We start from the raw sequence: 26,958 nt of genomic DNA, 5'->3' as shown, positions 1-26,958 counted from the left end.
CCTCTGTCTTTTGTGGTTTTGTTAGACGTTAAGAGGGACATGGGTTACACATGGTGGCGGTCTTATCTGTGTTTCACCCTCCAGGCACAAGATGCTGATCAAGCTGTTTCGATTCACACAGATCCATCTTTTAATCAACATATCTAATCCAGATTCATGGATGAATCCAAACGTGTTAGCCTGATGTGCAAAAACAATAGAATAGGCTGTTGATTAAAGGGCACGTCATCAGGTTATTTTTATCATCATGCCATCAGAAGGGGGGGTGAAATGGATGTGATAAGATTCATAACTCATGGCCCTGTCTGTTTCTCAGATGTCCTTCTGGCTTTGCTGCAGGCATGCAGGGAGTAAATCGGTGGGCTTTGCTTGCTCTCTCAGCTCGTCCTTGTCTTTCATGCATAGAGGACGTCTGTTAAAAGCTTCTTTTTTTTCTCTCTTTGCATCCATTAACTTGGTCGATTTGATTGATTTTACCTCACATTGAGGGTCACAGCTATTATTACCACCCAAGATGAGGATGAAGGAAACAGGGACAGCAGCACTGGATTTCAAACAAAAAAAGGCCTTTCTATTTAGGAAGGAGGAGCTGCGAGAGACATGTTGAAGGAGTAGTTAATTAATCAGTGACTAAAGGAGAGGGCTGACGTAAGGGGATATTAAAGGTATGACAAGGTTGTTATAACTGTATGTGGCACACCTAGATGTCACTCATTTATTCAGTTCATTTGAACCCAGTCTCCATTTAGTAGTTTAATTAGTATGAAGCATTTCTCAAGTTTTTTGAAGTTCTGGATTGGCATTCTAAATCAAATGTCTATTCAGTGTTATCATAGTAGGGTGGGACTTCAAATGGCTATGCTCGCAAGCACCTCTGTTGCCATATTGTACATACTTGACAGCAGCAAAGTATATTATTTTTACACGCAAAATAACAATCACACAATGACAGGACCTTATTCTGATCTACAGCGCCTTCAGAAAGTATTCACGCCTCTTGACCTTTTCCACATGTTGTTGTGTTACAGCCTGAATTTAAAATAGATTACATTGAGGTTTTATGTCACTGGCCTACACACAATACCCATAATGTCAAAGTGGAATTAGGTTTTTAGACATTTCTACAAATGTTATTAAAAAGAAAAAGCTGACATGTCTTAAGTATTCAACGCTTTTGTTATGGCAAGCTTAAATAAGTTAACGAGTAAATAAGTTAATGAGTAAAAATGTCACAAGTTGCATGGACTCTGTGTGCAATAGTGTTTACGATGATTTTTGAATGACTACCTCTTGTACCCCACACATCTGTAATGTTCCTCAGTCTATCAGTGAATTTCCAACACAGATTCAACCAGAAAGACCAGGGAGGTTTTCCAATGCATCGCAGAGAAGGACACCTATTGGTAGATGGGTGAAAATAAAAACATTGAATATCCCTTTTTCTGCATGGTGAAGTTGTTAATTACACTTTGGATGGTGTATCAATACACTCAGTCACTACAAAGGTACAGTTGTCCTTCCTAGTGGTGTCGGTCCTCCCCTTTAACTGAACTAAGGGATTTCACCATGAGGCCAATGCTGACTTTAAAACAGTTCCAGTTTAATGACTGATAATGGGAGAATTGAGGATGCATCAACATTGTAGTTCCATCACAATACTAACCTAAATGACAGAGTGAAAAGGAAGCCTGTACAGAATCAAAATAATCCTAACATGCATCCTGTTTGCAATAAGGCACTTAAGTAAAACTGCAAAACCATTTGGCAAAGAAAGTAACTGTGTATTGAACACAAAGCGTTATGTTTGGAGCAATAACACTTCACTGAGTACCACTCTTCATATTTTGATGCATGGTGGTGGTTGCATCATGTTATTTGTATGCTTGTCATTGACTTAAGACTTTTTTAAGATCAAAAGAAATGGAATAGATCTAAGCACAGGCAAAATCCTAGAGAAAAACCTGGTTCAGTCTACTTTCCAACAGACACTGGGAGACAAATTCACCTTTCAGCAAGACACTACCCTAAATCAGAAGGCCAAATATACACTGGAATTGCTTGCACAGATGACGTTCAATGTTCCTGAGTAGGTAGATTTGAAAATGACTGTCATGGAATGATCAACAACCAACTTGACAGCTTGATTTTTTTTTTTCAAAGAATAATGTGCAAATATTGTACAATCCAACTAGAGACCAAGAAAGACTCCGCTGTAATCCCTGCCAAAGGTGATTCTTACATGTGGTGACTCAGGGGTGTGAATACTTATGTAAATGAGATATTTCTGTGTGTTAATTTTCAATACATTTTCTAACTTCCATTTTGAATTCACAACAAAATTTGATAAGTCGAATGTGTATGAGTACTTTCTGAAGGCACTGTATGGGCCTAGAGCAACAACTACTGCAGTGACAAATGAGCATTTGTCTCAATCCAACATTCATTGTATTGTTTGTTTCTGTGTGTGTGTGTGTGTGTGTGTGTCTGCCTGCGTGTAGTGTCTTTGTTTCGGAGTTTTGTGCAATAAGGGAGGTCAAGGTAGTTTTAGATGTTCGCTTCCATATCATGTAAAAAGTTATCCATTCACAGTTTTGTAGTTTAGAAAGAAAGAAAAAATCAGTTGTTGAGGGTTTTGTTTAGTTACATTTCTAACTTCAATTGTCCCAAATTGTTTTTTAATGGTTTCCACCTTAAATATTGCCCTTGTTGCAGTAGTTCAAATGTTGTATGGGTCTGGGATTGATGCCAAGGGGTGTGCGGAGGGTAAAAAAGACCTCCAGTGCTCCCATCGCCAGAAAATTCCCAGCAGCAGAATATTCCGACTGAAAACAACCAACTCAGAAGACATTGTTCATAATTCTCCAGCATAGATCGAACTAATAATACTTCTAACTGCCAGATGGCTATAATTTCACCTGTTATTCTGACAATGTCAGGCAGGTCAGAGCCAACCTCAGGTTTACCTTGGCTGGGGATGAAGGAGTGGAGGCAGGTCAGAGCCAACCTCCGGTTTACCTTGGCTGGGGATGAAGGAGTGGAGGCAGGTCAGAGCCAACCTCCGGTTTACCTTGGCTGGGGATGAAGGAGTGGAGGCAGGTCAGAGCCAACCTCCGGTTTACCTTGGCTGGGGATGAAGGAGTGGAGGCAGGTCAGAGCCAACCTCCGGTTTACCTTGGCTGGGGGTGAAGGAGTGGAGGCAGGTCAGAGCCAACCTCCGGTTTACCTTGGCTGGGGGTGAAGGAGTGGAGGCAGGTCAGAGCCAACCTCCGGTTTACCTTGGCTGGGGATGGAGTGGAGGCAGGGTGCAGATCAGGACCAGACCTGAATGTGCTATTCAGCACAGGACCCCCTGCCCGTTGACCTTTGCTGGGCCTCAGACAAGACGTGCTATGAACCCTAAAATACCCTAGTTTCCCATCACCAGCATCCCTTACTCACAGCCCCCCCCCCCCCCACAAAAAAAGCAGATCTGCACAAACGTGGCACAGTGCGGGCCTAGCTATTCATGTGGTAGGTGTGTGTGTGTGTTGTGCCGTGTTAGTGTGGGGGTTGAGGGGGATGACTACTACGCTATGGTCATGCTATGGGCATACCAGAGCACATGTGACTGGCCAAGGAGTCGGGGGTTAAATCTGTGCAAATGTCCTGTCTCTGTGTGGCTCTGTGGTTTGGATACCCCACTTTTCACAGACCTCAGACAGACAAGTCCCCCTGGAACTGTGTCTAGGTTTTAACGGTTCCTCTATCTCTCTATCCTGTCCACAGCCACCTGTGAGGCGCAGAGACGGAGATCTGTACAGGACCTCCCTGGGGTCGGCACAGAGTCCAGCCAGGTAAGATGCTCTACAGTAGGACAGCCAGGTAAGATGCTCTACAGTAGGACAGCCAGATAAGATGCTCTACAGTAGGACAGCCAGGTAAGATGCTCTACAGTAGGACAGCCAGGTAAGATGCTCTACAGTAGGACAGCCAGGTAAGATGCTCTACAGTAGGACAGCCAGGTAAGATGCTCTACAGTAGGACAGCCAGGTAAGATGCTCTACAGTAGGACGGCCAGGAAAGATGCTCTACAGTAGGACGGCCAGGTAAGATGCTCAACAGTAGGACGGCCAGGAAAGATGCTCTACAGTAGGACGGCCAGGAAAGATGCTCTACAGTAGGACGGCCAGGTAAGATGCTCAACAGTAGGACGGCCAGGAAAGATGCTCTACAGTAGGACGGCCAGGAAAGATGCTCTACAGTAGGACGGCCAGGAAAGATGCTCTACAGTAGGACGGTCAGGTAAAGTGCTCTACAGTAGGACGGTCAGGTAAAGTGCTCTACAGTAGGACGGCCAGGTCAGGTGCTCTACAGTAGGATGGGCCAGGCCAGGTGCTCTACACTAGGACAGCCAGGTCAGGTGCTCTACACTAGGACAGCCAGGTCAGGTGCTCTACAAGGCCTGGATTGACTAGTGTAACACCGTACATAAGCCTTCCACAGAGGGGGAAATGCATGTTATGAAAGCTTTCTCAAAAGCTTTTTGGTGGTATCGTATCTTTTCTCTCTCTGAATTGCATTGCATTTTAACTGGTCGTGTTTTGCTTCCTCGGAGGATTTGATGCATGCTCGGTCAAACATGGTGTCCAATGGCGGAAAAGCTAAGTGATGTAATGGAGAATGTCACTGTTGCGAAGATGAATATGTTCCAGGTGTAGAAAGAACATTCTCTTGTCTCCCTGTGCATTTCTTTTGCAGTAGCAAAATTCCTGTTTAGTTTAAAGATGAAGTAGACTCTGCACTTGTATTGATTTATATTGTTCTTGTCTGATACCTTTTTGCACAAGGTTATCTGTGGAGATCAACTGGTGAGTTCCCAGTAGTTGGACGGAGTGTTTTCCTCTGGTTTTCTTACATGTTTCTCTCTTTCGGGAGTGTGTACATAACCCCAGACAGACTTAAGACTTTGTTTTTCACACTTTACTTGACAAACTATACGTTGTTTCACCCCACTGAAAGAGGCTCAGGAATCCCATGTGGGATTTTGTTTCCGTCTGAAGCCATGGGATGACAGCTATAATAATTGTTGACTTTGCTTGAGGTTCTGGTGTTTTGTGTTCAGTGGACAAAAGCAATAGCGGTCCTGTATGGCTCAGTTGATAAACCATGACGCTTGTAACGCCAGGATTGTGGGTTCAATTCCCAAGGCCACCCAATCGTAAAATGTATGCACGACTGTAAGTTGCTTTGGATAAAAGCGTCTACCAAATGGCATAAATTATTATTTCTAGGGACATTTTGTGGACATGTGTTTCCACCTCTGATCTTCTACGATTGGCTGTATGAGTGATTGACAGTGTTGTTGGCCTGTTACAGGGGAGCCGGAACAGCAGCAGGTCCTCCAGTCCCAGTGTGAGGATGATGCCGCCTGATAAGACCAGCAGCAGAGGCTATAGCTTCTCTCCCGATGACCCCACAGGTACAGTAGTATTGGTGGCAGGTAGCCTAGAGGGTTAGAGCGCTGGGCCAGTAACCAAAAGGTAGCTAGTTCCAATCCCTAAGGCGTCAAGGTGAAAAATCTGCCCTAATTGCTCCAGGGTCACCGTTGATGATGGCAGACCCTGGCCGTGACCCCACTCTCCGAAGGGGGAGTTGGGATATGCAAAAAGACAAGGGTCTATTTCTGTTGAAGGACTTCTGGTGTCTATTGATAACTGAATGCCTGCCCAGTGGACTCGGCTTACACCGAGTCCACTACTGTCACTGTCAGAGCAACAAAAAAACACGAGTCTTGCTCTCTCCTGCCCAGATACCAACGGCTCAGACAACTCCATTCCCATGGCATATCTCACTCTGGACCACCAGCTGCAGGTAGGGAATCATTTCATACCGGACCTCCCCTGCCCTGCTAATGTTAAGCATTATTTTATATCACGATACATCTTGTTCCCACTCCCATCCCATTCAACTGTTTGTGTGGACCTGTCCAAAAACAATATGGTGTCACAGTGAATCTTGTTTTGTTTTTTTGTGTGTGTGTTGATATGCTATTTTGTTTTAATTGAAATGTTGATGTTTTCCCCACTCAAAGATGATTTCAACGACACTGCAGATTGACTAATTCAATTAGGGCAGGATAGCATACTTTTCTCAGAGGTTATCTAAAAAGAGGAATGTCTGTATAAATATCCACTGGCAACGGCGGTGAGATATTTTGTATATTTTTAAAAGCTCAGATGAATCTGATAAACTCTAAAAATGTATTTATATCATCTAACTGGATATATGCTTCCAAATCAATTAATCGCATGGTTTATTTTCAGCCCCTCGCTCCTTGCCCAAACTCCAAAGAGTCCATGGCTGTGTTTGAGCAGCACTGTAAAATGGCCCAGGAGTACCTAAAAGTGCAGACAGAAATCGCCTTGCTGATCCAGAGAAGGTAAATAGTGAACATTTACTGTACCTCTCCATCTTGTAGGGCAAGCGTTCAGCCACCACCAAAGGGCTGAGGTAATGCTCTGTTCTTTCATTCTGTTAGCGCTCCAGAGTTCAGTGTAATTAACTCTAGTCTGTACTGTAGGCCCTGCTGAATGTGACCATACACATCTGTGCGATCCAAGCAGACAAAAATGTCTCCCCGTTTAAGGGGGTGGGCTGTCTTGTGACTAACAGAACAGGCAGCTCCATCAGATGTGAAACATGTATTTAGACTTGGGCATATGACTGCTGAGGGCAGAGGTCCACCCAAAGGCAATTACTCATTTAGATGACCAATGACATTCAAACAGGCCTGCTAAGCTGTGCAAGTCGAGCGTTGTGGGACAACTGGCTGTGTTTGGATGAAGAGCTAATCTCCTATTCATAGACCATGACTTTAGCAAGGAATTACCACATTTGTGGAATCAGCGGTTTTCTCACAGAAGCGATTGAATGCTTTGGTGCTTCGTCATCCACCAGCCTCTCAGCTGTGCTTATTGCATGTGATGCTATTCCTCTGTTCAAGCACAGAGTAATTCACATTAATTCACAGTTGTCTTAATCACATTTTTTATTATTACTTAAAGGTGCGATATGCAGAAATTGCACCTCCATTTCCTGGTTGTTAAAATTGTAATTCGCCTAATTTTCAGTGGATAGTGCAATGGATAGTGTAGAGCAGTGATTGTCAACTGCGGAGTCACGGGAGGATTTTAAAGGGTCGCGGGACTTGTGCAAGAATAATAAAATGAAATAAAAATAACATTTATTTGCTGACTTAACACATGCAGTGTGTCTGCAGTGGTGAAATGGCTAGCTACATTTGGACTCGGAGGGGTTCACGCTCCACTCACTCACTGACCAATACAATAAATTCTCCCCCCACGCACGCACACACACACACACACTGATCCAATGAAATGACACATTTCATCTGCTAACATCTGCAAAATGTGTATGTGACCAATAAACATTTAATTTGACAAACTGATCCAATAAAAATGTAATTCTGCAACATTGTTTTAAATGTGACACGTCCAATCAGATAATACAGATCTTCTTCTGACAGCTAGCTTGATTGACAGCTAACTATGCAGAGGTGTTCTGCAGGCATTGCACATGTGGATAGTCAGATGTCATTTAGCTCATGTAGTCTAGCTGTCAGAGTAAAATCATGGACCAGTTTTTTTTTTTACGTGTAGCTCCCTCTTCATCTACTGCTGCTACCAACGTCAACAACAAGGCAGACTACCTGGTCCCTGTCAAGAAGAGAAAATACCAACCGACTTCATCAAATATAGTTTTATATAGAAGAGAGGCAGGGTGAGTGTAGACCGCAACGAGCTGTTAGCTAATGAGAACATGAAACCCAAAATGAAAAGGCATCTGGGCACCAAGCATCCAAGCCACAGACAAGACAGCTGACTTAAAAAAAAAAAAAAAATTAAAGGAAATGTCAATGTCTGGAGGCCTCACAAGATTCATTGAAGAACGTCTGCATGGTACAAGAAAAGGCACTTTGTGCATCATACCTTGTGGCTCAGCGCATTGCTAAGTGCAACAACAACAAAAAACACCAGAGGAGAGGATCTCATACTACCTGCTGCGATTGATAAATGCACTGAAATCTTCGGAGAGTCAGCCGCAACATACTTAAAACTATACCCATATCCAATGACACTATGAGGAGGAGAATCCAGGACATGTCTGGGGACATAATGTGCCAGACATCAGAGTACATCAGTGCAAATTTCCATTACGCACTGCAGCTTGATGAATTCACAGAAATGGCTAACCATGCAATTCTAATGGTCTATGTCAGACACGTCTGGGATAATAGCTTCGAGAAGCAGTTCCTTTTTAGTGTCGATTTGCCCACCACCACCACTCCAGAGGCTGTCTTTAGCACAATGGATATGTTCCTGGGCTCCGTGGGACTGGCCTGGGATGGGTGTGTCGGTGTGACCACAGATGGGGCAGCTGCCATTACGGGACAGCACTCTGGAGTAGTAAAGCGGATCCTGAAGAGAGCACCGAGTGCGACGTGGATCCCCTGCTTCCTACACAGGGAGGCTTTGGCAGCGAAGGACATCATACCTGAGCTCCACGCCACTCTCCACAATCTGAGTGAAAAGTGGTTGTTTCCAGGCCTTCTGCAGGGATATGGCGAGCGAGCACCAGCAGGTGTTTCCAGGCCTTCTGCAGGGATATGGGGAGCGAGCACCAGCAGGTGTTTCCAGGCCTTCTGCAGGGATATGGGGAGCGAGCACCAGCAGGTGTTTCCAGGCCTTCTGCAGGGATATGGCGAGCGAGCACCAGCAGGTGTTTCCAGGCCTTCTGCAGGGATATGGCGAGGGAGCACCAGCAGGTGTTTCCAGGCCTTCTGCAGGTATATGGGGAGCGAGCACCAGCAGGTGTTTCCAGGCCTTCTGCAGGTGTATGGCGAGCGAGCACCAGCAGGTGTTTCCAGGCCTTCTGCAGGTGTATGGGGAGCGAGCACCAGCAGGTGTTTCCAGGCCTTCTGCAGGTGTATGGGGAGTGAGCACCAGCACGTGTTTCCAGGCCTTCTGCAGGTATATGGCGAGCGAGCACCAGCAGGTGTTTCCAGGCCTTCTGCAGGGATATGGCGAGGAGCACCAGCAGGTGTTTCCAGGCCTTCTGCAGGTGTATGGGGAGCGAGCACCAGCAGGTGTTTCCAGGCCTTCTGCAGGTATATGGGGAGCGAGCACCAGCAGGTGTTTCCGGGCCTTCTGCAGGTGTATGGCGAGCGAGCACCAGCAGGTGTTTCCAGGCCTTCTGCAGGTGTATGGGGAGCGAGCACCAGCAGGTGTTTCCAGGCCTTCTGCAGGTATATGGGGAGTGAGCACCAGCAGGTGTTTCCAGGCCTTCTGCAGGTATATGGCGAGCGAGCACCAGCAGGTGTTTCCAGGCCTTCTGCAGGGATATGGCGAGGGAGCACCAGCACCAGCAGGTGTATGGCGAGCGAGCACCAGCAGGTGTTTCCAGGCCTTCTGCAGGGATATGGCGAGAGCACCTGCAGGTGTTTCCAGGCCTTCTGCAGGTATATGGGGAGTGAGCACCAGCAGGTGTTTCCAGGCCTTCTGCAGGTATATGGCGAGCGAGCACCAGCAGGTGTTTCCAGGCCTTCTGCAGGGATATGGCGAGGGAGCACCAGCAGGTGTTTCCAGGCCTTCTGCAGGTGTATGGCGAGCGAGCACCAGCAGGTGTTTCCAGGCCTTCTGCAGGTGTATGGCGAGCGAGCACCAGCAGGTGTTTCCAGGCCTTCTGCAGGGATATGGCGAGCGAGCACCTGCAGGTGTTTCCAGGCCTTCTGCAGGTATATGGGGAGTGAGCACCAGCAGGTGTTTCCAGGCCTTCTGCAGGTATATGGCGAGCGAGCACCAGCAGGTGTTTCCAGGCCTTCTGCAGGGATATGGCGAGGGAGCACCAGCAGGTGTTTCCAGGCCTTCTGCAGGGTATGGCGAGCGAGCACCAGCAGGTGTTTCCAGGCCTTCTGCAGGGATATGGCGAGCGAGCACCTGCAGGTGTTTCCAGGCCTTCTGCAGGTATATGGGGAGCGAGCACCAGCAGGTGCTTTATCATGCAGAGGTCCACTGGCTTTCCAGGGGTAAACTGCTGGGTCGCTTTTGAGCTTCGAACATTTCGATTGTGAAGAATGGCTCTCGCAAGTTGCCTACCTGGCAGATATTTTTAATCATCTGAATTCACTCAATGTGTCAATGCTAGGGAGGGGTCATAATCAATTTTAACAGAGGGACAAAGTGGATGGCTTCCAGATGAAGCTTACCATTTGGGCAAATCATGATTTTCGAGATTCCGAATCTGATCAACATAAGGCACCGCGACACACTGAAAAATAAATAGTTAAACAGCATCTTGTCAAAAGCTGCAGGGAAGGTTTTGCGACTACTTCCTGGAGGAGAACAGGAGACTAGACGACTGGACCCGGGACCCATTTTGAGTGGAGATGGGAAGCGTCACGTTGCCAAGTAATGAATAGGATCAGCTGGTGGAGCTGTCATTTGATAGCGGACTGAGGATGCACTTCCTGGAAATGACACTGCCATTCTGCTGCAGCGTAATGGGAGAGTATCCTGCTCTCACCTGTCGTGAGTCATTAATAAAGAATTCCTAATGATTGTTGTTTCTTCTATTTTAAACACTGGTATGTGTTACTGAGTGATCATGTATTGCACCCCACTCCTGAACTGTTCACCTAATTAAATGGCTTCTTCTCTTGAATTGATAATACATGTGTTCTCAGTTAATATGGCTGTGTAATGACTTTCTTTAATACCATAATTGAGTCTATTTTGCAAGTGAAACCTGCCCAAGAAGGCAGCTGCAATGCAACATTACAAAATGTTATCATCAACAGTCTATAATATTGGGTTGTGACTTAATTGTGACTTTCAAATTTGGGTCCCCGGACAAAACCAGTTGAGAACCACTGGTGTAGAGAATCATTGTTCCCTCTAAACCACTGTAAAATATATTTTCATTCAATCAAAAATATTGTATTTTCAGCTGTTTGAAGCTGGTTTACAAAAGCAAAAGTAGATTACACAAAAACAAAACTTAAAGAACAGAAAGCATAGAAATGGGGCACATAGAACAGATACCGGGGAACAGTGTGTTATCTGCCCTGTTCAGGGGCAGAACGACAGATTTTCACCTTGTCAGCTCGGGGATTTGATCCAGCAACCTTTCGGTTACTGGCCCAACGCTCTAACCACATTTCTATGTGAATGTGGTCGGGTCACCCAAAAAGTTCCATATTGCAGCTTTAATGGCATATCCCTTTCCTTTTTTTCTTGTTCTCATTCTGTATGCTTTTCTCTCTCCTCTCTTAGTCATGTTTGTATTTTCTTATGTAAACTGCACTGCAATTAAGTTTTCTGTATTGTAAAGTGCACCATTGTGGCACATGTAAAAAAAAAAGTCCTCTCACTGTCAACTGTCAACTGCGTTTATTTTCAGCAAACTTAACGTGTAAATATTTGCATGAACATAAGATTCAACAACTGAGACAACAACTGAGACATAAACTGAACAAGTTCCACAGATGTGATTAACAGAAATGGAATAATGTGTCCCTGGACAAAGGGAAAGTCAAAATCAAAAGTAACCGTCAGTATCTGGTGTGGCCACCGGCTGCATTAAGAACTGCAGTGCATCTCCTCATGGACTGCACCAGATTTGCCAGTTTTTGCTGTGAGATGTTACCCCACTCTTCCACCAAGACACCTGCAAGTTCCCGGACATTCCTGGGGGGAATGGCCCTAGCCCTCACCCTCCGATCCAACAGGTCCCAGACGTGCTCAATGGGATTTGAGATCTGGGCTCTTCGCTGGCATTGGCAGAACACTAACATTCCTGTCTTGCAGGAAATAACTCACAGAACGAGAGCTATGGCTGGTGGCATTGTCATGCTGGAGGGTCATGTCAGGATGAGCCTGCAGGAAGTGTACCACATGAGGGAGGATGATGTCTTCCCTGTAACGCACAGCATTGAGATTGCCTGCAATGACAACCATCTCAGTCCGATGATGCTGTGACACACCGCCCCAGAACATGGCGGGCCCTCCACCTCCAAATTGATCCCACTCCAGAGGACAGGCCTCACTGCAACGCTCATTCCTTTGACAATAAACGCGAATCCGACCATCACCCCCGGTGAGACAAAGCCACCACTCGTCAGTGAAGAGCACTTTTTTACCAGTCTTTTCTGGTCCAGCGACGGTGGGTTTGTGCACATAAGCGACGTTGTTGCCGGTGATGTATGGTGAGGACCTGCCTTACAACAGGCCTACATGCCCTCAGTCCAGCCTCTCTCAGCCTATTGCGGACAGTCAGACCACTGATGGAGGGATTGTGTGTTCCTGGTGTAACTCGGGCAGTTGTTGTTGCCATCCTGTACCTGTCCCGCGGATGTGATGTTCGGCTGTACCGATCCTGTGCAGGTGTTGTTACACGTGGTCTGCCACTGCGAGGACGATCAGCTGTCCGTCCTGTCTCCCTGAAGCGTTGTCTTAGGCATCTCACAGTATGGACATTGCAATTTATTGCCCTGGCCACATCTGCAGTCCTCATTCCTCCTTGCAGCATGCCTAAGGCATGTTCACGCAGATGAGCAGGGACCCTGGGCATCTTTCTTTTGGTGTTTTTCAGAGTCAGTAGAAAGGCCTCTTTTGTGCCCTACGTTTTCATAACTGTGACCTTAATTGCCTTCCGTCTGTAAGCTGTTAGTGTCTTAACGACCGTTCCACAGGTGCACGTTCATTAATTGTTTATGGTTCATTGAACAAGCATGGGAAACAGTGTTTAAACCCTTTACAATGAAGATCTGTGAAGTTTTTTTAATTTTTACGAATTTTCTTTGAAAGACAGGTCCTGAAAAAGGGACGTTTCTTTTTTTGCTGAGTTTGTGTAAATGATACCAATCTATATCTCCAGGAAGGAGTTGATCGCTGAACTGGACCAAGATGAGAAGGACCAGCAGAACACGTCCCGCCTGGTCCAGGAGCACAAGAAGCTGCAGGAGGAGAATAAGTCTCTGTCCACCTACTACCAGAAGTGCAAGAAGCAGCTGGAACTGATTCGCGCCCAACAACCGAAGAGACAGGGCACCTCATGATGATCCACAAGCTGGCCCCTACCTGGCTCATGCTGCAGAGACACAAACAAACTCTCCCCATGTCATATCCCCCGTTCTCCTCCTCTTCCTCTTCTCTTCCTCTCCTCTACTGATCTGGGTCACCTGTAGTCTGGTCTGAAACCCAAACCTCTACTGTCCTGGGTCAGCTGTAGTCTAGACTGAAACCCAAACCCTACCTGCAAAGCATTAGCCACTATCTCTCTCCTCCTCCCTCTGCCCTATGTTAGCTATGATCTCAACCTAGGTGCCCCCGCCCACCAGCACCTGGGCCCTGTAGGTTCCAGTGGATCTTGTTTTACCGTGTACTGTAAAGAGACCTGTGTTTTACTGTATACCTGCATGTTGCGTCATAGACAAACTGCTGATAACATGGAATGGACAATAAGGTGCACTCAAGCAGGCTGTTATGGAAAGTCTCTGTGTCCATATGTATGCACATCTTTACAGTATATTCTTTGATTGCAGACTAAAACAATCAGCATATATCTACCCTCTGTCCATAAAGAGCTGTAGTCATGAGGTTGTGATTGCCCTAGGTACAGTGAACACAGAGGGCAGAGGAGTGGGCTTCTAGCCCTCAATGGTCAGCCATCCTTTGGTTCAGAAAGGATGCTTCTTGAGGTGTGAGTCCTGTACAGTAACCTCCTATTGCCTTGTGTTCCACAGCCTGATGGGAGGGGAGGCCAGTGAGGGGTGTGAAATATGTTTGTCTCTATTGCTCTCAGGGCCCCTCGGACCCTCCCCTGGGCTGCCTGGTCCGTGTGTGTGTCCTCCTCCCACAGTTAGTCCGACCCTGACCTGTCTTCCTTACTGGCTAGTGGCCATGTGTCCTTGAGAATGTGAAAAACAAAGATGGACGTGTGAGTTACGTTCAGAATTTGGCGTTTTTAATGAATTACGAACTGAATTTATTTGACTGTGATCACTAAGTTCTAAGTGTGTTTTTTACCCTCTTAGGCAGAAATAGCCACTCTTGTATCTATATAATGTAGACGTCTCTGTTCTCGCTCCTAGTTTTTATGGCAGCATAACCCCTCAGAAGAAATCCACCACAACCTGACAACCTATCTGAAACTATTTAATGTAAGTTGCATTCATTTTAACGGTGGATGTATTTTAGATATGTCTTGCATATCCATGATGTGTCTGTGGATAAAAAAAAGAATGTCTTGACACAAGCAAAATATGAGACTTTATTTTTTCAACCTGCTTAAGTAAAATAAACTTTGTACGAGGTTGAAAGTGCAACATGTTTATCAAGACTTCAGTATTTTGTGTTTCTTTGTCTATTATTCTATAATTTTACTTTGTTTAAGTAAGACACCGGTTTTGTGTTAGGGATTATAATCTTATCTGGTATGGGAATATACTGAGGTACAGTGCATTCGGAAAATATTCAGACCCCTTGACTTTTTCCACATTTTGTTACGTTACAGCCTTGTTCTAAAATTGATTCAATAAAAACATTTCCTTCATCAATCTACACACAATGTCCCATAATGACAAAGCAAAAACAGGTGTTTAGACATTTTTGTTATTACAAATCAAAAGCTGAAATATCACATTTACATAAATATTCAGACCCTTTACTCAGTACTTTGTTGAAGCACCTTTGGCAGAGATTTCAGCCTCGAGTCTTCTTGGGTATGAAGCTACAAGCTTAGCACACCTGTATTTGGGGAATTTCTCCCATTCTTGGGAGCATTGCTGTACAGCTATTTTCAGGTCTCTCCAGAGATGTTTGATCGGGTTCATGTCCGGGCTCTGGCTGGGCCACTCAAGGACATTCACAGACTTGTGCCGAAGCCACTCCTGCAATGTCTTAGCTGTGTGCTTAGGGTCGTAGTCCTGTTGGAAGTTGAACCTTTCCCCAGTCTGAGGTCCTGAGTGCTCTTGGGCAGGTTTTCATCAAGGATCTCTCTGTACTTTACTCTGTTCATCTTTCCCTCGATCCTGACTAGTCTCCCCACAGCATGATGTTGCCACCACCATGTTTCACCATAGGGATGGTGCCAGGTTTCCTCCAGACGTGACGCTTGGCATTCTGGCCAAAGAGTTCAATCTTGGTTTCATCAGACCAGATAATCTTGTTTCTCATGGTCTGATCATATTTAGGTGACTTTTGGCAAACCCCAAGCAGGCTGTCATGTGCTTTTTTTACTGAGGAGTGGCTTCCGTCTTGCCACTCTACCATAAAGGCCTGATTGGTGGAGTGCTGCAGAGATGGTTGTCCTTCTGGAAGGTTCTCCCATCTCCACAGAGGAACCCTAGAGCTCCTTCAGAGTGACCATCGGGTTCTTGGTTACCTCCCTGACCAAGGCCCTTCTCCCCCGATTGCTCAGTTTTGCCAGGCGGCCAGCTCTAGGAAGATTCTTGGTGGTTCCAGACTTCTTCCATTTAAGAATGATGGAGGCCACTGTGTTCTTGGGGACCTTCAATGCTGCAGACATTGTTTTGGTATCCTTCCTCACAGGTGGACTCCAAGTTGTAGAAACATTTCAAGGATGATCAATGGAAACAGGATGCACCTGAGCTTGAGTTCGAGTCTCATAGCAAAGGGTCTGAATACCTTTTTTATTTTTTATGTTATTATGGGGTATTGTGTGTAGATGGAATCAAATTTTAGAATAAGGTGGTAACGTAACAAAATGTGGGGAAAATAAAAGGGTCTGAATACTTCCCGAAAACACTATACAAGGAGAGACCTATCCCTCTCCTAAATGTTGGTTTTTAGTTCACATGTTGCCTTAGAATTTTATTGCTAGCTGTTAAAGTACTTGACTTGTTTTTCTTTGCTATGTTGAGGTGGGAGAAGTTGTTCACTTGCACCTCATTTTAATGGACAGTCAGTGAAAATTATGTGACTTTGTGTTTTTCGGGAGGATTGTTTATTATGCTAATGAATCCCAGGAGGCTGATTGTCTGGTCAATGGTGATGTCAATATGCTGCAAAGGAAATCTTAATGAAATCTGTCACTGCTTTCCCCAATGAATATAATAAATCCCAGTAGCTTTAAGTATTCATGAAACAAAGTTAAGATAAATTATCTTACTTTAAAAAGTTGTCTTGCTGTTTATTTTGAGCAGACCTGTCTTAGCTACAGTCCTTCAAATGTTTTGCACAATCATCTGGTTTTACTGATCACATGTAACAAACAGTGATTCTGGTACTTTGAAATACACATTCTGATGTACGAGACATGATAGATGAAATTGTGGGTTCATTTGCTGCAGTGAGTATATACCTAGTTTTTCAGTTTAAAGTTATGTTCACTATATCTTTTTTTTGACCATTTCCTGTATATAAATGTTTCTTAAGCTATTGGGAACAGGTATTTGCCTAGGAGGGAGGCATCATGAAATAAACTAAACGGGGACAAATTGTATTATTTGAACATGTTTTATATATTTGTATATGAGAGAGTGTGTGTGTTCACATCTACACAGACACCCAAATAATTCATAAAACATGTGATCCACATTGCTCATGGTTACTAAAAATGCCAGGACATAATCCCTAGTTGTTATGATTAGAAAGTGAGCTAAATGAATCTGTGCATGTGTTTATTTTCATGTTAGGTCTCAAAGCTACCAGTAACACCCTCAAAACAAACTGTTGTGTGGGCTGGTGTAAGGCGTTTACACCTGGACTGCCAACACAAAACAGTCTGGTAAAGGATGGACGACTGATGACCCGCATCACATCAGTCAAGGACATTACTGTCTAGAACTTCAACCATTACTGTCTTATCTTATATTTTACCGGTATGTTGGCCCCCAGAACAGCCTCAATTCATCGGGACATAGACTGGTGTCGAAAGCATTCCACAGGGATGCTGACCCATGTTGACTCCAATGCTTCCCACAGTTGTCAATTTGGCTGGATGTCCTTTGGGTGGTGGACTGTTCTTGATACACACGGGAAACTGTTGAGCATGAACAATCCAGCATCATTGCAGTTCTTGACACACTCAAACCGGTGCTACCATACCCCATTCAAAGGCGCTTTAAATCTTAGAAATCCTTCTTTAACCTGTCTCCTCCCCTTCATCTACACTGATTGGATTGGATTTAACAAGTGGATTTAACAAGTGACATCAATAAGGGATCATAGCTTTCACCTGGTCAGTTTGTCATGAAAAGAGCAGGTGTTCCAAGTGTGGAGATATCTGGGTGTCATGTTGTATTTGACCAGGAGGTGGCGTACAAGATCTAGACATGGTCTAATCACAGCGTTTCGTACTGTTGTCTTTTTGGTATAGTTGTTCACTGTCCAGGAGCTGAGGCTGTTTTTCACAGACAAAGAAACCGAGTATTGCCACTGCGGTATGACAATTGAGGGGATCGAACCTGCCCCTTTACGTTGTGTGTAATGATATAATACCCAGGGTAACCTAATGTACTTGTATGAATGATCATCTTTTTATATTGGGCAAAAGTTATACAAGCCTCTAACAAAAGCTGGTCAGATTTGCCTTTGATATGGAAGTCCGCAAAAACAATGATCTGAGTTCTCTTTTCTTGCACGAAACTGACATAAGACAGGGTTTATATTTCATGTTAAAATGATCCCTTATCTGCTTACAAAGGCTTTGTTTTAACCATCACAAAAAAAGTTTGTGTGTTTGAAGTTTACTGCTAAAGAGAAGACAATGAATCATTTAATTGAGGAGAAATGATGTCATCTTCCTTCTGCAGCCAGGTATTGTGTTGTGCTCTGGCTGGCCTACATGTCCTTGTTGAGCGCTGATGGAAATAAGGAACTGAGCATATTGTTAGCTGGCCTATCCTGCGCTGCTTTGTTCTCACAGGGACATTAATTTCTCTTCCTGTCTCTGCAGACTAGGTCGAAAAAATACAGGTAAGACAACGTCGTCACAAATCGGACCAGCGCCGTTGCTAACAAGCTTAGCTGGTCCCTGGTCCCATTGTTGCAAAGAGTTGTCGGATATTAGAATGGTGTTTTACATGATCTTATCACAGCACTGGTAAACCATGGTTGACCAACTCTGACCAAGAAGGCTCACCTTTATCCCATCATAAGACGGTTCATGTCCATTCTATTGTTCTAACTCTGGGTGAAGGTCTGTGTGGCCAAGGAAACAAGAATCCCATCTGTACATTCCAAATGCACATTCTATTCTCTTCCTAGCGCACTACTTAATATTGCACTTCACTCTAGGGTGTCATTTGGGATGCTCACCAAGTCTTAATATGCAGTTTAATCTCTATTTCCTACATGCATCATGTGTCTTTGTGTTAACAACTGTGAAGGTGTGTTTGGGTACTTATTGATTCTGGTTGCATGTGTGAATCCAATATTTTACATTCTTGATAGGGGATTACTTACATTGGTAAGAACTATTGTGCATGTGTTGTAGGAAGATATGGCATACTGCATTACATGGTTAGAGCCTAAAAGAATGATCATCTTCTCTCTGATAAGGGACGTTTCACTTGAAATGTGCTTTAGATTTTATATATATCTCGTGGTGCCATAGAAACTGTGTGACATAAGTAGAAACGGTCGGCGAGATGTTGCAGTTTTTAATAATGGAAAGAATGTGGGTCATAATATTTTACCGGTATGTTGGTCTATAAATTGCTCTGTGCAAGATACCTGTTCCGTTAATCTGTATGAATCCCTGGTTGGCCTTCAAAGAGGCTCTGGATGATTTGTTTAAGTTCTCGTCTGCAGAGTCAAATCACACACAAACTGACTGCTGTTCTCTGTGTTGTCAGTTTACTTTCTGTACTTCTTACCAGGCTTATTATTGCATGTAAGGCTCTATCGTATATTTGTACAGTAGTAAGTCATTAGCTTTGACCGACATTGTCCTATTTAATTACAGATTGTTTATTTTTACAGTAATTTTCTAAAGTGATTTACTGGATCAGAAACAATTAGCAACGGAAAATTGATTACCGATTGTAAAGAAAAATATCAAAAATATTTGGTAGTAAACGAGTGCAAGTACTGCCTGACTCCCTAGACGTTCAAAATGATCCTCATTAGCATCCGTCTAAAGATAGCCTGGCTGAAATTCTCAACAGAAAACAATTGATGTAATGGCAATTAAGCTAAGCCGTCCTATTGTATAATTTTGCCCTGGAATTGACAGTTGTAATGTCCTGAGAGGATACATGATGTCATTTCTAGTCCTGTTGAGGGTGACAGTGACAACCTTCTACCAAGACAGAGGAGGAGCAATATGAACAAGAGGTCTCCAATGTGTATGTATGACAGACAAGATGTGTTGTGGTAAAACAACTAATACCAGGGAAATGTCTGTTGACATGTTATATTGTCACGACTTCCGCCGAAGTTGGTGCCTCTCCTTGTTCGGGCAGCACTCGGCGGTCGTCGTCACGGGCTTTCTAGCTGCCACGATCCATGTTTATGTTTTCTATTTGTTATGTCTTGAGTGTACACACCTGCTTCCCATTAAGTTATTATTATTTCCCTATTTAACCCTCTGGTTCTCATTATGTTTTGTGCGTGATTGTTCCTGGTTTGTGTTAGTCTTTTGTGTTGGGGTTGTTATCCCTGCGTGGATTATTTTGGCAGATTTATTTTTCCGAGTAAAGTACGTTATTTTACTCAGTTCTGTGTCCTGCGCTTGACTCCGTCCTCACCTCTGCACAACTGACATATGAAATATATTTTCTATTGATATGTTCCCATATCACAGATGCTGACCCCATTGAGATGACTCACTGTCTCCTGCGCTGTACTCTGTACTGTATATTAGATGTAATGTAATGGGACGTATTTATCTTTAATCATGAGAGCTGCATACCACATCTTCTCCCCAGATGGCCCTGGGTCTGGGCAGTGGAGAGGACTGGCTGTAGAATACAGCTAGATAACAATCAACCATTCCCTTGTACCTTTCAGTCTGCACATTTCCCTCCACAAAGCCAACAGCAATAAAATGGCAATCAGATTCAAAATATGTACAGTATATGTGTACATTGTACAAGCTTGTTTCTATGTGACAGAGAAGGGGGTGTTGAAGCACCGGCTGTGTGGTGAATGGGACAGTGAAACAGGCTGTTATTTCAGGCACGTGACTGACAGTGTGTGTGGGTGAAAGGTAATTGCTGAAGTATGCCTGTGGTGATGACGGGGGACTTTAGAGGAGCGGATGTGTAGCAGACCAAGTTAGGCACGCAGAGAGAGAGAGAGAGAGAGACACACAGGGAGAGAGAGGGGTGCAGAGAAAGAAAGAGAGAGAGAAGGGAGCTCAAAATGTGATGACTCATATCTCGCACCCCATTCACTCTGTTTACTCTACCTGTCCATCAACAGATCAGGAGACTGTCTCTCACACTCCGGTGGCCCATCTCAAAGGATTTCGCCTGTTTAGCCACACGACAAGCAGCTTAGCGCACAGAGGTCCACTTCTGATGTAAACAGCCCATGCAACCAAGCTGAGTCTAGACTCAACAGAGAGATCAGCTCTTTACTGCAATATCCAGTCACACAGTGAGTTCTTCAAAAGCAACTGGCTATAAACTCATCATCAACACAAGAATTCTGGCACTGTTATGGCTATTCCTTTTCCAGCTTATCCTGGTCAGATACTTTTTCCTGGGCGGAACTGGCAGCCACTCAGAAATTCTTGTCTCTGCTCCTCCTCCTCTCACTGTCCAGAACTCACACATCAGTGGCTCAAACTGGCAGTAAACAAAGCTCTGTTATTGTTTGACTGTTTGGGTTTTTCTACACCATGTGGGTGATTGAGGGTTATGCTTATGTGTCAAGGCTTTGGTTTGGCATGGTTTTGAACCCTGCAACCCCAGCCTCACCGCCCACGCACATACACACACTTGTCCACACTTGACGAACATAAAATAACCTGTCAGCTGTGAATATTCTGGCTTTTATCTTTCAATCTCAAAGGTAAAGGGGAAAAATGCTAAGTAGTTAAGCTGCCAGACAAGAATTGTAGGAGGCATGAGGCAGGGATTGACCTGAAGTCACCACAAGTCTTCTAGTCAAACAGTAGTGTTCTGGAAAAATATACCCAAGAAGTGTAGAAGTAATAGTTTTGGGAGGTGTGTGCTTTTTTTGTCTTTTTGTTATTGTGTGTGTGTGTTTTGGTGTGTGTTTGTCTGTTTGCTATTGTGTGTGTGTGTGTGTGTGTGTGTGTTACCTGTCCTGAAGTTAACCTGAGCCAGGGAAGTTGTTCTGTGGCAGGCTTTGTTATGAATGGCGGTTAGAACGGTCCCTGGGGTGCTGTCAGAGCCACAGTAATTGACGTAATCAAGGTATTTGGCTTTGTGTCTCATGCTGGCTGCTGGCTGACAACAAGGCTGCATTTACGTCTTTGTGCCTCTGCCTGGGCTTGCCGAACTCCTTAGCTAGCAAATTCATGGATGTTTTCCGGCTCTGGGTCCTATCGCTCAGACCGCAAAACCAAATGAATCTCTTTCAAATGAGTCATCCCTCCATGCTGTGACTCTTTGACCGACTTGTCTCTCTCTCAGTTTGTGCAGGGCTTTTGTTTTTACTCCCAACACTATTGCTATGTGTCACTCATTTCGGCAAATGCAAGATTATACATGTGCCGTCTATACTTGCAGTGCAATGTGTTGGTGTATATACCTTAAATATACAGTGTATAAATGAAGTATACACTAAGTATAAGACGTTTTAATTAATAAACATCAAAGCCATTAGATCTGTGTATGTTCTACTCTTTCCAAGAAGTGAATTGTCAAGCAGGCATTTCTAGGTGGAACTCCCTCAGTGTAGATAGAAAATTCCTGTGTGGTCTGTCTGGATTGCTATGAGGTAGCTCTGTTAATCTAAATCAAAGTTTATTGGTCGCGTACACAGATTAGCAGATGTTATAGCAGGTGCAGCGAAATGCTTATGCTACTAGCTCCTAACAATGCAGTATAATGTCAAACAAGTACACAAATAATAACCCCCCCGATAAAAATGCACAAGAAATGAAGAAATGTTGGAACGAATCCAATGAACAACCCAAATAGCACTGTAACAGTAATCCAAATGCAATCTATATGTACAGTTTATACACTGGATGCATTTACACTAGATATACTTAAAATGGTATGTACAGCAGTAGATATATTAGCGGTGCTCAAAAAAATAAAGGGAACACTTAAACAACACAATGTAACTCCAAGTCAATCACACTTCTGTGAAATCAAACTGTCCACTTAGGAAGCAACACTGATTGACAATAAATTTCACATGCTGTTGTGCAAATGGAATAAACAACAGGTGGAAATTATAGGCATTTAGCAAGACACCCCCAATAAAGGAGTGGTTCTGCAGGTGGTGACCACAGACCACTTCTCAGTTCCTATGCTTCCTGGCTGATGTTTTGGTCACTTTTGAATGCTGGCGGTGCTTTCACTCTAGAGGTAGCATGAGACGGATTCTACAACCCACACAAGTTGCTCAGGTAGTGCAGCTCATCCAGCATGGCACATCAATGCGAGCTGTGGCAAGAAGGTTTGCTGTGTCTGTCAGCGTAGTGTCCAGAGCATGGGGGCGCTACCAGGAGACAGGCCAGTACATCAGGAGACGTGGAGGAGGCCGTAGGAGGGCAACAACCCAGCAGCAGGACCGCTACCTCCGCCTTTGTGCAAAGAGGAGCAGGAGGAGCACTGCCAGAGCCCTGCAAATGACCTCCAGCAGGCCACAAATGTGCATGCGTCTGCTCAACGGTCAGAAACATACTCCATGAGGGTGGTATGAGGGCCCGACGTCCACAGATGGGGGTTGTGCTTACAGCCCAACACCGTGCAGGACGTTTGGCATTTGCCAGAGAACACCAAGATTGGCAAATTCGCCACTGGCGCCCTGTGCTCTTCACAGATGAAAGCAGGTTCACACTGAGCACATGTGACAGACGTGACAGCCTGGAGACGCCGTGGAGAATGTTCTGCTGCCTACAACATCCTCCAGCATGACTGGTTTGGCGGTGGGTCAGTCATGGTGTGGGGTGTCATTTCTTTGGGGGGCCGCACAGTCCTCCATGTGCTCGCCAGAGGTAGCCTGAATGCCATTAGGTACCGAGATGAGATCCTCAGACCCCTTGTGAGACCATATGCTGGTGCGGTTGGCCCTGGGTTCCTCCTAATGCAAGACAATGCTAGACCTCATGTGGTTGTAGTGTGTCAGCAGTTTCTGCAAGAGGAAGGCATTGATGCTATGGACTGGCCCGCCCGTTCCCCAGACCTGAATCCAATTGAGCACATCTGGGACATCATGTCTCGCTCCATCCACCACAGACTGTCCAGGAGTTGGCGGATGCTTTAGTCCAGGTCTGGGAGGAGATCCCTCAGGAGACCATCCGCCACCTCATCAGGAGCATGACCAGGCGTTGTAGGGAGGTCATACAGGCACGTGGAGGCCACACACACTACTGAGCCTCATTTTGACTTGTTTTAAGGACATTACATCAAAGTTGGATCAGCCTGTAGTGTGGTTTTCCACTTTAATTTTGAGTGTGATTCCAAATCCAGACCTCCATGTGTTGATACATTTGATTTCCATTGATACTTTTTGTGTGATTTTGTTGTCAGCACATTCAACTATGTAAAGAAAAAAGTATTTAATAAGAATATTTCATTCATTCAGATCTAGGATGTGTTATTTTAGTGTTCCCTTTATTTTTTTAAGCAGTGTATATATGTATGTGAATGGTGTGTGTGGACAGTATGTGAATTGAAAAGCTGTCTATCTCAGTAGTTATATAGGATGAGTCATGGCTAGAATACAGTATATACATATAAAGAAGCTAAAATATTTTGTAAACATGATTTGAAGTCCCAGAAGAGTATTTTTCCAGACATAGCAGCATAGTATCTGGATGTACTTAACTAGCTGTAGTTTGTGGAGATTGTTTCCTTATAATGGAATGCCCTCTCTCTACTTATTGTTTATGCAACTCAACACAAAAGAATGTTCCTCCCTATTGAGCAATCTGTGCAACTGCCTGGTCCACACAGCTTCCCCTCCGCTCTGTTGGTGAGTGGAGTCAGACCTTCCTTTCTGTAGTGCCCCAATGCACTGTGCTGTACCTCCAATGTCTTGACTGAATGTCAGACACTGAACATGTTGTTTGTATTAGCGCTAATTAGACTTCCTGACATAAAACCAGTGTTGGTCTGCAGTGTAGGCGGAATTCAAAGGCATCGCCATCCCCATGTAGACTCCTTACCCCCCCATCTCACCCCCTTCTCTTCTTCCAAACCCACCCACCTCCTTCCGCCACCCAACCTCAGTAAGCCCTCTAGGAAAAGGCCCTAGGGAGAGGTCGTTGACTGCTGTGTGTGTGTGTGCATTCTCCTCGTGCACTTTAAGCATTCTCAGCATATGCAAAATGTTGACTTCAGGAGCACTGTCTGCTGAGACAAAAGAATGAACCATATCTGTCTCTCAGTACTAAGATATGGGACACCCTCCCTCCGGAGGCCCCCAGGCGAGCTTTGGTGCTGAACCATTTGAATGGGTATTAAAAGCTTCAGATGTTCTGAAGGTTTTTGAGGATGAATATGAATATGAATTTCTTCACTAACCTGTTGGATTAGTTTGGGATTGTCAAGCGGTGTTTCTCTGGCCTCCCAAAAATCCCGGACCTCCTTGCTTTTCTCCTCACTAAATGTCTCACTACACACTTTCACTCTTCTTTTCTCTAACAAGGTTTAGTTCATTGTTGCCCTTTGACATTAAAAGGGTAGTTCTATGTTATCCATTGCTCATCTCAAATTTAAGTTTGAACTTTTGTGTTGGTTACACATTCACTCTAAAATGTAAACAATGCATGTTGCTTTATCCGCAAGGCAGCTAAGAGGAGGATGACCAACCATGACCTGGTGCAGATGTCTGACTGCGGAACTCAAAAACACCCACTTGTCATGTCCGGAAGCAGAAAAGACTACCAGCGTCCAGGAACGAAGAGGATTGATTATAAGTAACCATGTTGCTTCATATCTAAAAGGCACATTAACAGTAAAGGGGTCATACAGAGAACATCTGCAAACACGTATCTCCCAGATGGCGCAGCGGTCTAAGGCACTGCATCTCAACGCTAGAGGCGTCACTACAGACCCTGGTTCGATTCCAGGGTGTATCACAACCGGCTGTGATTGGGAGCACAATTGGCTCTGCGTCGTTAGGGTTTCTCCAGGGTAGGCCATCATTCTAAATAAGAATTGGTTCTTAACAGACTTGCCTAGTTAAATAAAGGTGAAATAAAATAAATAATGTATGAATCTGTCAATTGCTCAAGAAAAAGCCATCCCCTGAGTCTACCATAGTGTACATGAAGTGTGGTACTTAGTCTAAACTAGTCTAAATAATTGCTCTCTATATACAGTAGGCTAACATGCCATTGCAAGTCTGGCAAGAGGCTGCTATGATCCTGTCTACTTGTAATCAATAGTCTATCCGTGGGACTGTGCTGATTGCTGAACTATCCAATAACTAACTATTTGCAATTTGGTCGTTTCCAGATAAAAAAAACATTTTATTTTATCAGGGAGATATCACAGGCAGGGAATGTATTTTATTGTTTGTGATTCTGTGCAGCTGGAAGTATTGAGAAATAACCCACAGGCCCAGAACATCTATGAAAATCATCATGCATGTGTTGTTCGCAGGAATGACCGTCTTGGGTAGGCCTACCACACAGTGTTGAATGCTCATATAGGCGTCTAGATGCATAATAGAGGTCAGTAGAGTTGTGGAATAGAAATATGGACCTGTATACACCAAGTTATCCCAAACACGGTCCTGCCCCCCCTTCCGGCCTCAGGACCAAGTTTGGGAAACCCTGGTATACACTATAGGCCCACATTTCAGGTTCCAAGTCCCAGTGTAATACATCTCAAATAACACTTTTCCATTTTCATGTGTTTTCAGTTTAAAAGTCTTGTGTCACTCATAATAATATCTTGTTCCCGTATTTCTCTGCTGTTGCATAAACAAATGCCTGTTGGTGACAGTGTTGTCATGTCCCTACCACCAGTAAGACACCCTTCAGCTGCAGCACTCGGAATGCCACTCTGTAAAATGTTGAGTGAGTGAACTGAATATATTGGGATGAAAAAGGAAAGCCGTCTGTGGTGGCATGATTATTTACAGTATTAGTATGTAGTAGTTTATTATTATTAGTTTATTAGGATCCCCATTAGCTACTGCAATAAAATGCAAATTAATTACTTAAAAATCATACAATGTGATTTTCTGGATTTTTGTTTTAGATTCCGTCTCTCAAAGTTGAAGTGTACCTATGATAAAAATTACAGACCTCTACATGTTTTGTAAGTAGGAAAACCTGCAAAATCGGCAGTGTATCAAGTACTTGTTCTCCCCACTATGTATGTATGTATGTATGTATATGTACAGTTGAAGTCGGAAGTTTACATACACTTAGGTTGTAGTCATTAAAAATCTTTTTTCAACCACTCCACAAATATTTTGTTAACAAACTATAGTTTTGGCAAGTCGGTTAGAACATCTACTTTGTGCATGACACAAGTAATTTTTCCAACAATTTTTTAGACATCATTTCACTTATAAATTCACTGTATCACAATTCCAGTGGGTCAGAAGTTTACATACACTAAGTTGACTGTGCCTTTAAACAGCTTGGAAAATTCCAGAAAATTATGTCATGGCTTTAGAAGCTTCTGATATGCAAATTGACATAATTTGAGCCAATTGGAGGTGTACCTGTGGATGTATTTCAAGGTCTACCTTCAAACTCAGTGTTTCTTTGCTTGACGTCATGGGAAAATCAAAAGAAATCAGCCAAGAAATCAGAAAAATAATTGTA

At 44.2% G+C, this 26,958-nt stretch overlaps 1 protein-coding gene across 4 annotated transcripts in view; it reads left to right on the top strand.

The window, feature by feature from the left end:
* The window catches only part of LOC115107660 (mitogen-activated protein kinase kinase kinase 7-like), a 39,928-nt gene extending 13,399 nt beyond the window's left edge, over positions 1 to 26,529 (top strand). For 2 of the 4 annotated variants that reach the window (XM_065008709.1, XM_065008710.1), the window contains 5 exons: positions 3,766 to 3,833; positions 5,356 to 5,458; positions 5,789 to 5,850; positions 6,303 to 6,418; positions 12,934 to 16,521. In XM_065008709.1, the coding sequence (XP_064864781.1) occupies positions 3,766 to 3,833; positions 5,356 to 5,458; positions 5,789 to 5,850; positions 6,303 to 6,418; positions 12,934 to 13,114 (530 nt within the window). In that variant the 3' untranslated portion in view covers positions 13,115 to 16,521. Of the gene's footprint in view, positions 1 to 3,765; positions 3,834 to 5,355; positions 5,459 to 5,788; positions 5,851 to 6,302; positions 6,419 to 12,933; positions 16,522 to 20,447; positions 21,787 to 24,961 lie in introns of those variants that run through there. The other 2 variants (XM_065008712.1, XM_065008711.1) reach the window with 2 other exon arrangements.
* The last annotated feature ends 429 nt before the right edge of the window (positions 26,530 to 26,958 follow it).

Source organism: Oncorhynchus nerka, linkage group LG24 (assembly GCF_034236695.1).
Source record: "Oncorhynchus nerka isolate Pitt River linkage group LG24, Oner_Uvic_2.0, whole genome shotgun sequence".
Classification (NCBI taxonomy): Eukaryota; Metazoa; Chordata; class Actinopteri; order Salmoniformes; family Salmonidae; genus Oncorhynchus; species Oncorhynchus nerka.
This window is presented reverse-complemented; position numbering and strand designations above follow the sequence as displayed.